Genomic DNA, 15,161 nt, shown 5'->3' with positions numbered 1-15,161 from the left:
TGGACAGAGAGCAGCCTGGGCTACAAGCTCCACCCCCCTCATGAGCCGGAGACATTCATTGGACAGCATTGGTCACAAGTTCCTCCCCCCTCATGAGCCTGACACATTCATTGGACAGCCTGGGCTACAAGCCCCTCCTCCCTCATGAGCCTGACACATTCATTGGACTGCCTTGGCTATAAGCTCCTTCTCCCTCATGAGCCGTAGACATTCATTGGAGAGATGAAAAGAGAGTCTTTCTCTGACCTTCACTCGGAACATGTAAAGAAAAAACACCCTGCTTTTTTGGTGTTCATAAAGGCTTTGTAAGATAAGCTTTTCTACAGAGTGGAAAAAAACCCCATATGAATCATTAATGATGATGATTATGATGAAGATGATGACGATTAAGACTAAATATTAATATTATTATTATAAATATGATGATGGTGTTGACGATGACTCTGATTAAGATTGTAACATTTCGTCACACTGTTTTCTTCTTTGTTTTTTTTTTTTTTTTGTGTAAAACTTTATTTGTAAACGTATCCAAACATTTCAATCAAACTGCTGGATATTCTTTCACACCTGCGACATCTCTTTTCCATGTCTCTCATTCACACTCTTTCTATTTCAAAATGAATGTCTTTTGATAAGGACCTCATGTAGTTTGTGTATGTACAGTAGACTTTTGTGTAGTTTTTATTTTTATTTTATTTTTATTTTATTTTAAGTGTTGAGCACAGTTCCTCTAGTAGAGAGTTGTTACATCACAGAATGTAAATGTCACGAGGAGCTTTTCGAAATGACTGCCAACAAAAAAATCCTTTTGCTGCAAACAATAAAAACAGATGAAAGCAACCAGGTACTGTTTTTTCTGATTCTGATGAAAGGAAAAATGAGAACAGGTTGTATGAGATTGACATATACAGTCTCTGAAAGGTCATGTCACGTTTGAAGAGAAAACATGTTGAATAGATACAGATGATGCACGTTAAGCAAACTAAGGGTGTCACGATTTTAAGTCGAAATTGATCGAAATTACATCTCAATTTCAAACTTCGAACTCAAAGGCATAATTGATGATGTAGCTACACCCCCAATGTCACATCCAGCATGAAAACCTTGAATTTGTACTCTGTATTAGTCATTCATTCACATCAATTACTAACACGTATTTAGTCTACACAATTTAGCAAGTGAAAAGATTATGTATCTGATGAATTACTTCAAGGCTTAAAATGCACATTGATAACTACATTAACACTAACCTAACAATTAAATTATCATTCTGTGTTGTTTCATTTCACATCTATGTTTAATGTTTGTTCTATAACAACCTCGCGGTTGGAACTGTTTCAAAATCAAAAGGGCTCTCAAAATAAAAGCCCACCGAAACAGGAAAATGTCCCAAAAAAGTAAATAATGTAAAAAAAGATAATGAAAATAATGAAATCACAATTTAAACTACCCTAGCAACAATCCAGCAACCACCACTGCATTTACGTGTAAATCACCCCCTCTCTCTCTTTTACCCCATTTCTTTTTTTTGCATTATCTGTTTTAACTATACATTTTATTTTACATTAAATTTTGTCATTGTCATGCCCTGGCATTTCTATTTTAATTCGATGTCATCTCTATTCCCACTTGTGGGGCCCTTTTGAGAACACTGTAATAAAGCAACAGAATGCGTACGTTCCCTTCAGTGATGGAACGGAATATAGCAACTATAGGGAGTAGAAACTATCACTTGATCGCTAAATATTTTCTCAAAATATGCAAATGTATAAAAAAAAGCATTTTGAGTATTCTAATATAAAATTGTGACAATAAAATGATGACTAACATTTGTGATAATAAAGCAACAGGGATTGCTTTTTGCTAGAGACATTCTAGGGCTTCAGACAAAGAAAATCATGTGATATGGAAATTAACAACATTCCTAAACAATGCCCTCATGTCATTGAGCACAGGGATGCTGAGCAATCATAATAAGCCATAAACCCTGGATAGAGGGGCTCAGTAAATGTGGAGTGGAACGTGTGCAGGTGGGTGAGTGTGTCAGAGGAGACACTGTAGAAGGACAGAGTGCCGGCCGGCCAGTCCAGGTACACTCCTACTCTTCTGGAGCCAGAGGAGGGGGCAGGTATGTCAGTGCGTTCATTATTGTGTTTGGCAAGGAAACTGTCAGGAGAGCAGCGCAGACTCCAGGACATGGCATTACATCCCAAGCGACTGTCATCATTCTTCCCTTTCCTCTTGATACTTTTGTAGGCCACAGCTACGTGAACCACACCTTCACTACACTCAGCCTCCCAGTAGCAGCGTCCAGACAGACCCTCTCTACACAACACCTGAGGCCAGTATTGAAATCTGTCTGGATGATCTGCATGCTTCATGCTCAAACCCGTCACTGTCCTCATCTGATCAGAGAGAGCGAGGCGCATGCCTGTTGTGTTTGGGTCCAGCACGAGCTCACGGGCATCTGCAAACAAGAGAAGAGAGAACGACGTCATCAGCATATTGGGGGAATGACAGATGCGCACACACACACACACACACACACACAGACACACACACACAGAATGAATCATTTCAGTGTCTATGTATGCTGTTTTCATTCTGAATCTTTACTTTTTCTTTTGATGCATGTCTTTAATTTTGTTAACTACTTCAGTCAATTTCGACTACATTGGGAGAAACAAGAATGACTTACATCTCCGCACACCTGGTCGGAGTCTGATCTCTGCACTGTGGTCCGTACTGAGGAAACATAAAACAGATGGCGGAATTTGAAATTCTGCATGCAGTCATCTTGCTGACACTTTTATCCAAAGCAACTCACAACAATCAAGATGCAACCCCAAATCAGAAAAAAGTTAGGACAATGTTCTAAAATACAAATAAAAACAGAATGTGATCATATACAAATATCAAAACCCCATATTTAGCTGCAAAAACGAAAACATTCTGCAAATGGTTGGGAACTGAGGACACCAACTGCTTGAGTTCAGCGAATGACATGTTGTTGCTCAACAGTATGGGATATTCTTAATCATGTTTTTCATAATTTTCCATGATGCACCAATTTGACAGGTCCGGACTGCAGACAGGCAATTTTAGCAACTGGACTCCTCTACCTCTATGGAGACATACCGTTTAGATATGTGCCTGGCCAGATGTGCAAGATGTCCTTGCTGTAGGCCATAATGCACCTTCACATCGTCATAGATGCTGGGTTTTGAACTGAGCTCTACAACAAATTGGATAGCTGGATTGGCATAGGACCTTTTCCCACTATTACCTCTGTCCATTTTAAAGCAGCTCAGGGCCAGATAAGATTGTGGCGTTTCTATGTAGCTCTTTGCCGGCTGATCGCCGGCTAGGTCAGTGAGAACAGGAGGCGCGATATTCCAAAGCCGCCTCGGTGTAGGCGTAAACATGTACGGTGTGAAGTTGAACAGTGACGTGCAACATAGGCGCCGAAGTCTCGTGACACTACTGTCATTCTCAAAACAACGGTCCAGCTCTCTGTCAAGTTCGTTACTCCTCCGCTTCATATTTCTAGATCTTTTGACTAAGTTTACTCTACTTATCCAAACTAACGACATCACCACTGTCACTAGATATAAAGCAAACATTGATTTTCACTCGGTGCTATTCACTGACCGTAAAAAAGTTGTCATAGTATTCAGTCTATGGTATGCACTGTTGTTTGTAGCTTGCTTGACTTGCTAGCTCGATGTGACACAATAGCAACTCTCCACTCATTCCGCTTGGACTATGCATTATACCTTTCACTGCCTTCACGTCTGCCAGGTTCCAAACAGTCTTCCTGACAGCAGTTACAATCAGTATTTTTGTGATAACAACAAAATAGCGATGCAAAGTTTAAACCAATGATGCTAAACGCGATTACCATTTTAAATGCAGAGTCTACCCTGATAAAAAACCCTCTGAAATTCAGAAAAATGGTTTAAACTAAAATTGGACAACGTTATGTTTCTTAAACCTTAGGGTGGGTATGATATAGCCAACATGCTGTAACAAAATACGTTGTCAATGGTTATTTGAGCAAGCTCGCCAAGGTCAAGCTAATTTATCCTGGCTGTAGATAAAGCATATGTTTTTCCCAATATGTTACCAAATTAATAAGTAAATCCTGAAGCGACGACGGAGACAGAGATGTTTGGCGATTTAATTGCCATTGACATTTGAAAGAACAGTGTGCTAGATAGACCACAAGGACCAGTGTTAATATGTGAACAGTATGATAATGATCTGACAGCTGTGCTCAACATAGTTAGTCAGCTGTTTGCTGATTGCTGATTTGAAATCTTCCAGCAGTGTGCACAAATCGCGTCAGCCACAGCTCCGCCCATGTCTCAGCAAAGCCGCCATATAGCCGGCTTGCGTCCTCACTGCAGTATAGCCGGCGATATGTGTACCCCCAGAGGAGAACAATTGCCAGCTATCAGTGAGAACAATCGGGACTAGCCGCCTAAAAGCCCGTCAATCGCCGACTAGCTGTGCAGTCAGAAAAGGTCTTATATCACCTCCAAATACAATTTCTTCTTTTGTATGATAAAATGTACTATTTTTTGTACATTGTACATACTTGTGGTAAGTGCTAGGTAAAGCATCTCCAGCTCCAGAGTTTGGATTCTCCAACAGAATGTCACAGACACCAAGCCGAAAAGAGTGGTTTTAGACCATCTACAGTATGTACGTACTTAAGTATCTCCAGTTTAGAGTGAGGATCCTCCAGTGTGGCAGATAAAAGCATCAGTCCTGATTCTCCAGGATGGTTATAGCTCAGATCCAGCTCTTTTAGATGAGAAGGATTTGAAGTCAAAGCTGAAGCCAGGTCTTGACAGCTACTCTCAGAGATAAGACAACCAGAGAGCCTGAGAGAGAGAGAGAGCGGAGAGAGAGAGAGGTCATCCCACTACTGAACAATGTTGTGAAGACATAATAAAACATTTTGTTTCACTAAAATAGTGTGTATAAAAGCAATTATCCCATGTACAGCTGAACAGCTGACGGAACGACAGAATATAGAAAATAAAGAAATGTCATAAACAATCAGTCACGGTCTAAAAGTGTGTTAGTCACTAATGCTAGAATGCAAACCAGATAGACACCTGTGTGATCCTGTATCAAATACATTGCAAGGTAAATGGAAGAGTGACAGTGCCAACAAAGTGGGCTAACATAGCTATTAATTGTTCATTATTTTTATCGGTGAATATTGGATATGCTACTGTCATTGTGAATAGCCTTTTTTTGTGGAGTTGTTTTAGAAAGGAATTTAATTATAGTGACGGCTTGCAACAACCTGCCACATTTAATTCACACTATTCAACATGTCTAGTTGCAGTTGCAAGGTTTAAGAACATTGCAAATCATCTCGTCGCGAATCTTTGGTCTGAACCACACTTAAGCTGAAGTTTATCACTAACCTTAAAGTCTGCAGTTTACAATTGTGATGGGACAGTCCCTTAGAGAGAAGATGAACTCCAGCATCTTCAAGGTCATTGTGACTCAGGTCCAGCTCTATCAGGGAGTTTGCTGACTGTAGAACAGTAGCCACAATCTGGCAGGATCCGCCACTGAGTTTACAGCAACTAAGTCTGTGACACAATATATGAGAAATAAGACAGTGGGGGGAAGATACAGGGGAAACTTGGTGTTTATTCCATAGAAAATTCTAGTTGCAGGGTCATAGTGAACTGACATTGACAAGAAGAACTGAAACATCTCCAAAAAAGGACACGTAATGATAAAGATCAGTCTCTGAAAAAGCTCATAGTATATCCATATTTTTTTATGGAATATAGGCAAAACAAGTATAATTGTAACAATTAACATTGCTGTCAACATCAAGTAATAAACTTGATAAACAATAATGCATAAAGAAAATGCATTTTGGTAATTATATGATGCAATTTTAAGTGTCACTACAAGTGCATGACTGAACTGTATTTCCTTGGGAACTGCTGACTATGAAAATGATCCACAAGACACCAATGCCATCAAAAGATTGAACCATAACAACACCCAAACTGACACACTTTTACCAGAGCCTGAACCCCAAGATCACGCAAGTTGATGCTATTTACCAGAGCCTGAACCCCAACACCACCCAACCTGACACATTTTACCAGATCCTAAAGCACCACCGGAATAGTGCAGAAGATTATACACTGTCATTCCACCTCAATTCAACAAATGCCTTCTGCTTGACCATCTCAGATTTCCTTCAAAATTGTACCACCTTAATCTGCAATTTATCTTCTGATTTCACAAGATTGAAACACAGTCAGTGTCAACACATACGGCTTACGAATTAATACGTGGAATCTATAGTTAGCAATCCTTTGACACAGAAAATGTTTCTTTAGCTTGAAAACTTTTTGAGATAATGACATCTGAACTTTGCTGCAGATTTAGATGAGGGCACCAATGTGCCAAAAATCAGAAGGGGGGTACCATGTTCAAAAATGTTTTTCTCTGGATGTATCAGGTATACCAATCTAATATTTTGGCTAAGGTAGTTTAAATGGTTACTCTTTAGATGGTAAACGTTTGAAGCAAATCTGAGATGGTCAAGCAGACATTTTCTCTAAAATCCGTTGAATTGAGGTGGAATGACCCTATACACTGTATGAAACAATAAACAAAATGGCAAAAGTGGACTAGGGAACAAGACACTTCAAGTCAGTTTTTTTTCTTAGTATGGATATTTATATAATGAAAACAGAAGTTTTAACAAGAAAACACAATTACACATTTCTTAACGGGATATTCCGCCATTTTTGGAAACTACACTCTCATCTGGCGTAATAATCAAGGCAACTTGCAAACTACTGGCACTACTACTGCTTGTTGTCTATGGGGACTATTTTCAGATGCTGCGTACGATATCACTGCGCCTATGGTACGTTTGCAAGTTGCCTAGATTATTACGCCAAATGAGAGTGTAGTTCCATGTCAAATCAGCCTAGAAAAACACCAGGTTTCATTTTCAGTTGGTCTTATTGCAGTTTCTAACTTGAGAGGAAAATGACCAGAAATCTTAGTCACTTTTAAACATGAAGCTAGCAGGCGAAAAGCTAATGGTCTAATCTGATTCAATGATCTATGCTAGGCTGAAGCTAAAAGTTGTATCGCCAGACCAACAGAATGGCTGGATGAACGGGAACAAGGTAAATATCGATTGTTTTGCTCGAGGGGAGGTGGGAAATGAGCGTATTTCCAAAAATGGCGGAATATCCCTTTAAGAGACAGAGATGTAAAATGTTGTAAGAATAATTTGTGCATTAGAGCTCCACCTGTATGCAAACTATTAATGTTCCACCGGAATGCCCACAATGATCTAAGGCTCAGTAAATACTAGCTGTCAGTGTCATGATGTCTACGGACCTCAAGGTTTGTAGTTTGCAGTGGGGATTAGTTAGTCCTGCAGAAAGAAGCTGAACTCCAGAATCTCCAAGGGCATTGCAACTGAGATCGAGCTGTATGAGGGAGTTAGCAGACTGCAGACACTTCAACACTGTTTCACAGGACATCTGGTTGAGTCCACACCCATGAAGTCTGTAAGACAACATGGTTAATGAGCACATTTTCTGTAACTAATAACAATAACTAATATAATTATAAGTGACAATGTTAAAAACCATGAATGAGATTCAAACTAAGATGAACTCACCGTGCCTTTCTGCAGCACCTCACAGCTGGGATCAATCTCCTGCGTCCCTCATCCGAAGTGTTGTATTTCTTCAGGTCAAACTCATCGTGCACCTCCTCAGAATTCAGAAGCATTTGGGCCAGTGCTGAACAGTGGGCAGGAGATAACTTCTCTTTTAGGCCATTAGGGGATTTTTGAAATCTTTGAATGTCTTCATGGATGGAATGGTCATTTATTTCTAATAAGCAGTGGGAAAGATTGATGAATCTTTCAGGAGAGAGATCCTCTCTATCAAGTTCTTTAATGTACTGGCACATTTCCTTAATGCTTTTCGAGGTCCTGTGTGTGTGTTTTAGCAGACCTTTCAAAAGTCTCTGATTTTCCTCCAATGAGAGACCAATGAGGAAGCGAAGGAAAAGATCCAGGTGCCCATTCCTGCTTTCCAGAACATTGGTTATTGTAAACTTTAGCGACTCTTCCAAGGAGAAAAACGGCCCGATGGTCTCCATCTGATTGCTGTAGGAAACAAAGACATGAAGTGCTGCCAGAAACTCCTGGATGCTCAGATGCACAAAGCAGTAGCCTTTCTTCTGGTGACTCACAGATTCTTCCTTGAAGATCCCAGGGAACGTCTTGGAGTAAACTGAGGCTGCACTGACGTCAATGCCACACTCTCTCAGGTTTTCTTCATAAAGCACTGCATTGCTTTTGTTGAGATTCTTGAAAGCCAGTTCTGCCAGCTTCAGGATTATTTCTTTCTGGGATCTAAGAATGTCCTTCTTCTTCTCAATCACACTGTGTTTCTGATTTTTCTCATTTCCCTTAGAGGTCTGGACAATCAAGAGATATATGAACATCTCAGTCAGAGTTTTGGGGAATTCCTGTTCCTGTTCCAGCATCTGCTGAAGTACAGTGGCTGCAATACAACAAAAAGCTGGAATGTGGCACATGATGTGGAGACTCTTGGATGCCTTAATGTGTGAGATGATTCTGTTGACCTGATTTTTATCACTGATTCTCTTCCTGAAGTACTCCTCCTTCTGTGGGTCACTGAATCCTCGTACTTCTGTTATCTGGTCGATGTACTGAGCAGGAATTTGACTGGCGGCTGCTGGTCGTGAGGTTATCCAGATGAGTGCAGAGGGAAGCAGAGTTCCCTGAATGAGGCTTGTCAATAGCACATCCACGGATGATGTCTGATTAAGATCAGAAACCGTATTCTTTGGTTGGAAATTTAGTGAAATTTGACTCTCATCCAAACCATCAAGGATGAACACAACCCGACAGTCTTTGTATCCATCACCATCATTCAGCGTCTCAGGGTGGAAGTCCAGCAGGAGCCTGTGAAGACTATACTGATCACCCCTGATTAAATTCAGCTCACGGAAAGAGAGGGGAAAAATAAAGTCTACACTTTTATTGGCTACCCCATTCAACCAATCCAGAATAAACTTCTGCACAGCGACGGTTTTTCCAATGCCGGCAACACCTTTGGTCATCACAGTTCTGATGTTCTTCTTCTGTCCAGGTAAGGGCTTGAAGATGTCATTGCAGTTGATCGGAGTGTCTTCAGTGGTTTGTGCTCTGGATGCTGACTCTATCTGCCAGACCTCATTCACCCCTTCACTCACTCCCTCTGTGATGTAGAGCTCTGAGTAGATCTTATTGAGAAGTATCTTGGCTCCTGGATTGATGATGCCTTCAGATGTAAGTAAGTAAGTAAGTTTACTTTTTATAGCACATTTCATGCCAAAGTGCTTCACAGGTAAAAATACACAGATTAAATCAATTCAACATACACAACAGCTTACGCCTCCAGACAACAACCAAAAGAACAGAGAAAGACATATGAACACATAGACAAGGATACATGTGGCATCAACATCCAATTTTTCCACAGGAACTCAAACCTAGTCTGAATAAATAGGTTTTAAGAAGAGATTTAAAAGCAGTGACAGATGATGCTGATTTAAGATCATGTGGTAGACTGTTCCAGAAGCGTGGTGCATGGATGCTGAAAGCACGCTCACTCTTCTGGGTGTGGGAACGGGGTGTGTCCAGTCGCACATGGGATGCAGACCTTAGTGGTCATGATGGAATGTAAGAGTTTATCATGTTTGATACATAACCTTAGCCAGATTGCCATCGACTTTCAAGGCTCTGCGAGACTTTAGTCTGACCAAGAGCCTGTGCTAAACGGTTTCTCCAAGCGCTTGGTTGACCCGCCTCCTTTAAGTGCCTCGATTTGCTACTGGTCGATGTCAGAAAGGGGTTTGCCAAGTTTAAACCAATGACAACACTCTTTCCTCTGCCTTGAACACGCCTCTACCCAGAGCCGTTGGAGCTGCTCAAAGTTGATTGGTTCTCGACCAAAGGGGGGCAGTTCCGCAGTTTTGCGGAATTCAGAAATCCTGCCCGATGAGCAGTTGGCCAGACCAGCGACAGCAACGCCGAAGGTGTTAGGCTACGTCACTGGGAGGGCGTGCCAGGCTAACATAACCTGGGGCCTGCCCCTGTAGTGATTTAAAAACAGTCAATGCCACTTTATACTGGATTCTAAATCTAACAGGAAGCCAGTGCAAGGCTGCCAGTACAGGAGTGATGTGTTGTGTTCTGAAACCTCTTCTTCAGACTAATATTATGATTGTGCATAGCTCTACACAAAGCAGAATTATCTGTTTTGAAAATATAAATGAATAATGTTTATTATACATTTTATACTCTACTAATATAATATATATAGTATTTATACTAGTATTTATACTCTACTAGTATTATATTAATATTCTAGTATTATACTAATATTCTAGTATTTATACTCTACTATATAAAACTAGCATTTTAATTAGATAAAGCCTTGTCACTTTGAATTACACATAAACATCAGTTGTAATATAGACTGGGAATACTGATCTCTCTCTGTCTGTCTGTTTGTCTGTATCTTAACTCATTGAGTGCCAACAACGTAATATTGCGTTTTTAGCTCCCATGCGTAGAGTGCCAACAACGCAATATTGCGTTTTTCGCTTTTTTTTTTAAATTACGAAACTAGACACTCTAACTCACCTTATGTGTGATTTTTGGAAGTCTATCATGAAGAGAACTGAAGTAGATGACGATCAAAAACTCATGAAATCCTACAATCCGTAAATGTACGTCTGTCTTAAGTGGCTTATATCTCCGTTTCTAGAGGAACAACGGGGATTTTGATGAAAACTAGCCACTGTTTAGCTTGCGATTTCTCAGGAATGGAGACACGTAGAGATAAACGGTTTTCACCCACTGAGAGCTCAGAGTCTTACGTTTCAAATGAGCCATAGTATATGTCCATAACTATAACATAGAATACGCTGTGGCTCTACAAAAATAGTCAACAACGATCTAGCTTGCCGGCACTCTGGGACATAGCTTCCAAAAACAATGCGGCATTCAATGAGTTAATGTTATTAAAAATTATCATCTACCTTTTCGTATCATCAGGTTGTGTCCACTGGTGGAATCACTGCAAGCACATGAACATGAAATCAGTCAATGCCAGCTTCTCATTATCCCAACATGCTCAGATATGGTAGTTAAAGGGATATTCCTTCAATCAAGGTGACTTGCAAACTACTGGCACTACTACTGCTTGTTGTCTATGGGGACTATTTTCAGATACTGCGTACGATATCACTGCTCCCATGGTACATTTGCAAGTTGCCTTGATTATTACGCCAGATGAGAGTGTAGTTCCATGTCAAATCAGCCAAGAAAAACACCAGGTTTAATTTTTAGTTGGTCTTATTGCACTTTCTAACTTGAGAAGAGACACGTTTTAAATGGGAAAATTACTGGAAATCTTAGTCACTTTTAAACATGATGCTGGCAGGCGAGATGCTGGTCTAATCCGTTTCAATGATCTATGCTACAGGCTGAAGCTAAAAGTTGTATCGCCAGACTCACAGAATGGCTGGATGAACGGGAAAAAGGTAAACATCAATTGTTTTGCTTGAGGGGAGGTGGAAAATGAGCTTATTTCCAAAAATGTCTTTTTCCTTCCTCTTGAAGAGATACAAATACACCATGTTGACATGCACTTCACTATCCCAGTTATGATCAGTATTCTACTGTAAAGTATCCCAGTTTTGGATTTGCAATGTAAATACCATATCCTGATCTCAGAACCCCAGATAAGCCCCGTTTTGAATATCCCGGTTGTGCTAGGTGGAGTACTCCAAGACATACTGGGATACTGTTCCATTTACATTATACACCTTATCTTGATTTTTCGGGCAAACACGCGATTGCATTAGAATCCGGGAGAAAGAGTGCTAATAGATTTTTATTATTGGTAACCAGAATACTATTTATCAGGGAAATTAATAACCGGGTTCATCTGTTGATGTAAACACCATATCCTGAATATGATCAAAATAAGGATACGTTTCATAACCCGGATACTAAAGTGCATGTAAACGCAGTCACAGCTACGACCATTTGTACCTACAGTATACTGGCAGTGCAACAGCCTTTTGCGAAGAAAGAATCCGTTAAAGGTCTATGCAATATTTTCACCTTAATATAGCCTTTACAAAGCCAATTTGATGGTAAGCAAACTTGTACTAAGAGAATCGTTCACCTAGCATAGCCATATAGCATACACGTAGCGAGTCGCTAACGAGAAAACCATCCAACCATCTTGAACCTGCATAATATTAGTGGTGGGGGGGGAAGTCGATTCTGTTCAGTAACGCAATCTAGTAGCTCAAAGTATCGCAATACTTAATTATAGAATGAAGTTATCTATTTTACTTTTATTTGAGTCGAGTTTACTCTGGGTTTACTCTGATCACAATAACTTTGCTGAAATAGATAGATAGATAGATACTTGATTGATCCCCATGGGGAAATTCAAGATAGTACGCTTGTAGTGACGTTTAATTGTGCATTCAACAGCAATTTCAAATAAAAATGGCTTCACAATAACAACAAAAATAGCAAATAGCAAAGAGCAAAATAGCAAATAGTAAGGGCCTTGATATGCACTATGCCATGACAAAGTGAGATGAACAGTGTTATTTTCCTTATTTTTTGTAATGCCATGAATAGCAATATATCGCAGAATCGAATCGCAATACTTGTTGTAGCGCAATATATTTAGAATCACAATAATATTGAGTTGTGGCCCTAATATCGCAATAGTATCGAATTGTCATTCTTTTGCCAATTCCCACCTCTACATAATATGCCTTTAATCAAAAGTCCTTGATTTACTTCTCTGCTTCAAGCCTCTTTGGCTGTATTGGCTACACTTGAGTGGGTAAAAATGGTATGACTTTATCTTCAGAGGACAAGATTTCTCACCACACCTGAGTGCACTGAGCATGTGTGTGTTGCTTTCCTATTCAGACACTAGATTTTAATCCGAATGATTATTTATCAAAATAAAATGATCTGTTCTTGATTAACTCTATTTTTTTCCAATTTGTTTGTACTCTGCACAATGGCAATGCAGTTGTATCTGATCAAATCTAATCTAAATATATTAGAGCTCTTGGGGGAGCTCTCCAGTTGCCTAAAACACCTGAAACAGCATTCAACTTTACCTGCCACTAATTCTGGAGGGGTACCATAATAACATAGATGGTGATGATGGTGATGATGATGATGCTAATGGTGATGATGATGAAAAGGATGAGGATGTTGACGTACCTTTGAGGAGATGAGGGCTGTCTGGATGGATGGTAGCCGTCGACACTGGACAGGCCCCTTGAGCTCTCATCGTGCGGGTGAAATGTCATTGCTGCATCTCCACACAGAGTAAAGGTGGTCAACATGGAGAACTCTCACACACACACACACACACACACACACACACACACACACACACACAGAGAGACCCCACACATATTCACGGATCCAATTCACAATAAACAAATGAAGTTCATTTTCAGACATACTTTTATGTTTTGAGCTCTCATCGTGCGGGTGAAATGTCATTGCTGCATGTCCACACAGAGTAAAGGTGGTCAACATGGAGAACTCTCACACACACACACACACACACACACAGAGAGACCCCACACATATTCACGGATCCAATTCACAATAAACAAATGAAGTTCATTTTCAGACATACTTTTATGTTTTGTGAAATGAACATGCTATTAGTCATAGGTTGTAGTGAGCTCATGTTTTCCTAAGTTAAAGGGAAACTATGCTGGTTTGGCGATTTCATCGCTGGTTTCGCTTTAGCTTTTCGCTTTCGCTCGTTTTACGTTTGCAGATTTCTCTGCCAAGCTTCCCCCGAGCTTTAGCATGTATATTTTGCAACACTCCTCAATAGGCCTGTGAGCCTTTTCATGACTGGAAACTTGCATGCGTGGCGCTAGGGGGAAGCAAGACAGCCGTTATTCAACCTGAAATCAGTCAAATAACCATTCCAATGACTCCGAAGCTGATTAGTTAAGGCAAATTAAGCTTAAAAAAAACTTACTAAAGCTAACAATGTAGTTCTAAGCCACAAAAGGCTGATACTGAGGGCCTGAATGAATAGAATTCAAATCAACTTCCAAAAGATGATTTTATAATCCTCTTTTTAGTCAACTCTAGCAAGGGAACAAATACTTTTTTCACAGCACTGTACATTTGCATGTACAAAAAGTTAATTTTCAGGATATGTGACTGCTTTAAATGTGGTCATAATTTTACGTTTTGTGAAATGAACATGCTTTACTCATAGGTTGTAGTAAGCTTGTGTTCACTGAGGGTATGTACATTTGCGAACATAACATTCAGGGATGAGGCTATGTCCTTATCGAAAATACCGGCTTTGCTGTCCACATAGAAAAAGTTAACCGGCAGTTAACTCACTCTTGAAACAGATTGGTTACGGCCTCCTGAAACGCTGCGGTCTTGTGTAAAAAACAATAAAACAAAACTTTACCAGTATTAAAAAAAACTGTGTTTGGAGAGGGTCTTACTCTCTCTTACTCTCGCTCTCTCACACACACACACACACATACACAGTGTCTGTACTTACACCTCTTCACTCTTGAATTCAGCCAGACCTTTTCATCATGATAAACACTATATAAAATGAAAACAGAATTGGAGTAAACGCTGCTATGTGCATGAAAAAAGTATGAAAACACACACACACACACACACACACACACACACACACACACACACACACACACACACACACACACACACACACACACACACACACACACACACACACTAGAGATGCGCGGATAGCGGTTACAGCCGCGGACTCCGCGGTTAAACCGCGGATCGGGCGGATGACCTTACGAAAAATAAAATTTTAATTAGATTCGGGCGGGTGGCGGTTGAACCGATCAAATGAAAAATATATATATAAGCTACATTGTTAAATACTGTTACTTACATCCGATAAAAAACATGCACACTTTTCTCATCAGGCAGTAATTTGGTCTAGTTGTGTCTATGCAGTGCATGCTGCTTTGTTTACTATCAGAGATGG

At 40.1% G+C, this 15,161-nt stretch overlaps 2 protein-coding genes across 3 annotated transcripts in view; one reads left to right on the top strand and one right to left on the bottom strand.

The window, feature by feature from the left end:
* The window catches only part of tp53bp2b (tumor protein p53 binding protein, 2b), a 56,305-nt gene extending 55,492 nt beyond the window's left edge, over window positions 1–813 (top strand). For both annotated transcript variants that reach the window (XM_062538627.1, XM_062538619.1), the window contains exon 18: window positions 1–813. This exon is cut by the window's left edge and continues 1,265 nt beyond it. The gene's annotated coding sequence lies outside the window, so the exon portion shown is untranslated.
* A 1,124-nt stretch (window positions 814–1,937) lies between these two features.
* Window positions 1,938–13,433, bottom strand: LOC134076601 (NACHT, LRR and PYD domains-containing protein 12-like). Its single transcript, XM_062531731.1, has 7 exons — window positions 13,364–13,433; window positions 7,694–9,371; window positions 7,408–7,578; window positions 5,445–5,615; window positions 4,716–4,889; window positions 2,699–2,745; window positions 1,938–2,467 (listed from the first exon to the last, which is right to left on the bottom strand). The coding sequence occupies exons 1-7, from the start codon at window positions 13,431–13,433 to the stop codon at window positions 1,938–1,940; spliced, it is 2,841 nt and encodes a 946-aa protein (XP_062387715.1).
* Window positions 13,434–15,161: the final 1,728 nt, after the last annotated feature.

This window comes from Sardina pilchardus, chromosome 1 (assembly GCF_963854185.1).
Source record: "Sardina pilchardus chromosome 1, fSarPil1.1, whole genome shotgun sequence".
In the NCBI taxonomy this organism is placed as follows: domain Eukaryota; kingdom Metazoa; phylum Chordata; class Actinopteri; order Clupeiformes; family Clupeidae; genus Sardina; species Sardina pilchardus.
Note: the sequence above shows the minus strand (reverse complement) of the source record. Positions and strands in the feature narration are given on the sequence as shown.

What these genes read in the sequence shown, in the direction of transcription:
- LOC134076601 (XM_062531731.1), bottom strand. Translation starts at nt 13,433, where the DNA reads ATGAGAGCTCAAGGGGCCTGTCCAGTGTCGACGGCTACCATCCATCCA. An exon ending in CAGCCCTCATCTCCTCAAAG is followed by an intron (nt 9,372 to 13,363) that starts GTACGTCAACAT and finishes TTACATCTGAAG; the next exon opens with GCATCATCAATCCAGGAGCC. An exon ending in TGTAAACTGCAGACTTTAAG is followed by an intron (nt 4,890 to 5,444) that starts GTTAGTGATAAA and finishes TCTCTCTCTCAG; the next exon opens with GCTCTCTGGTTGTCTTATCT.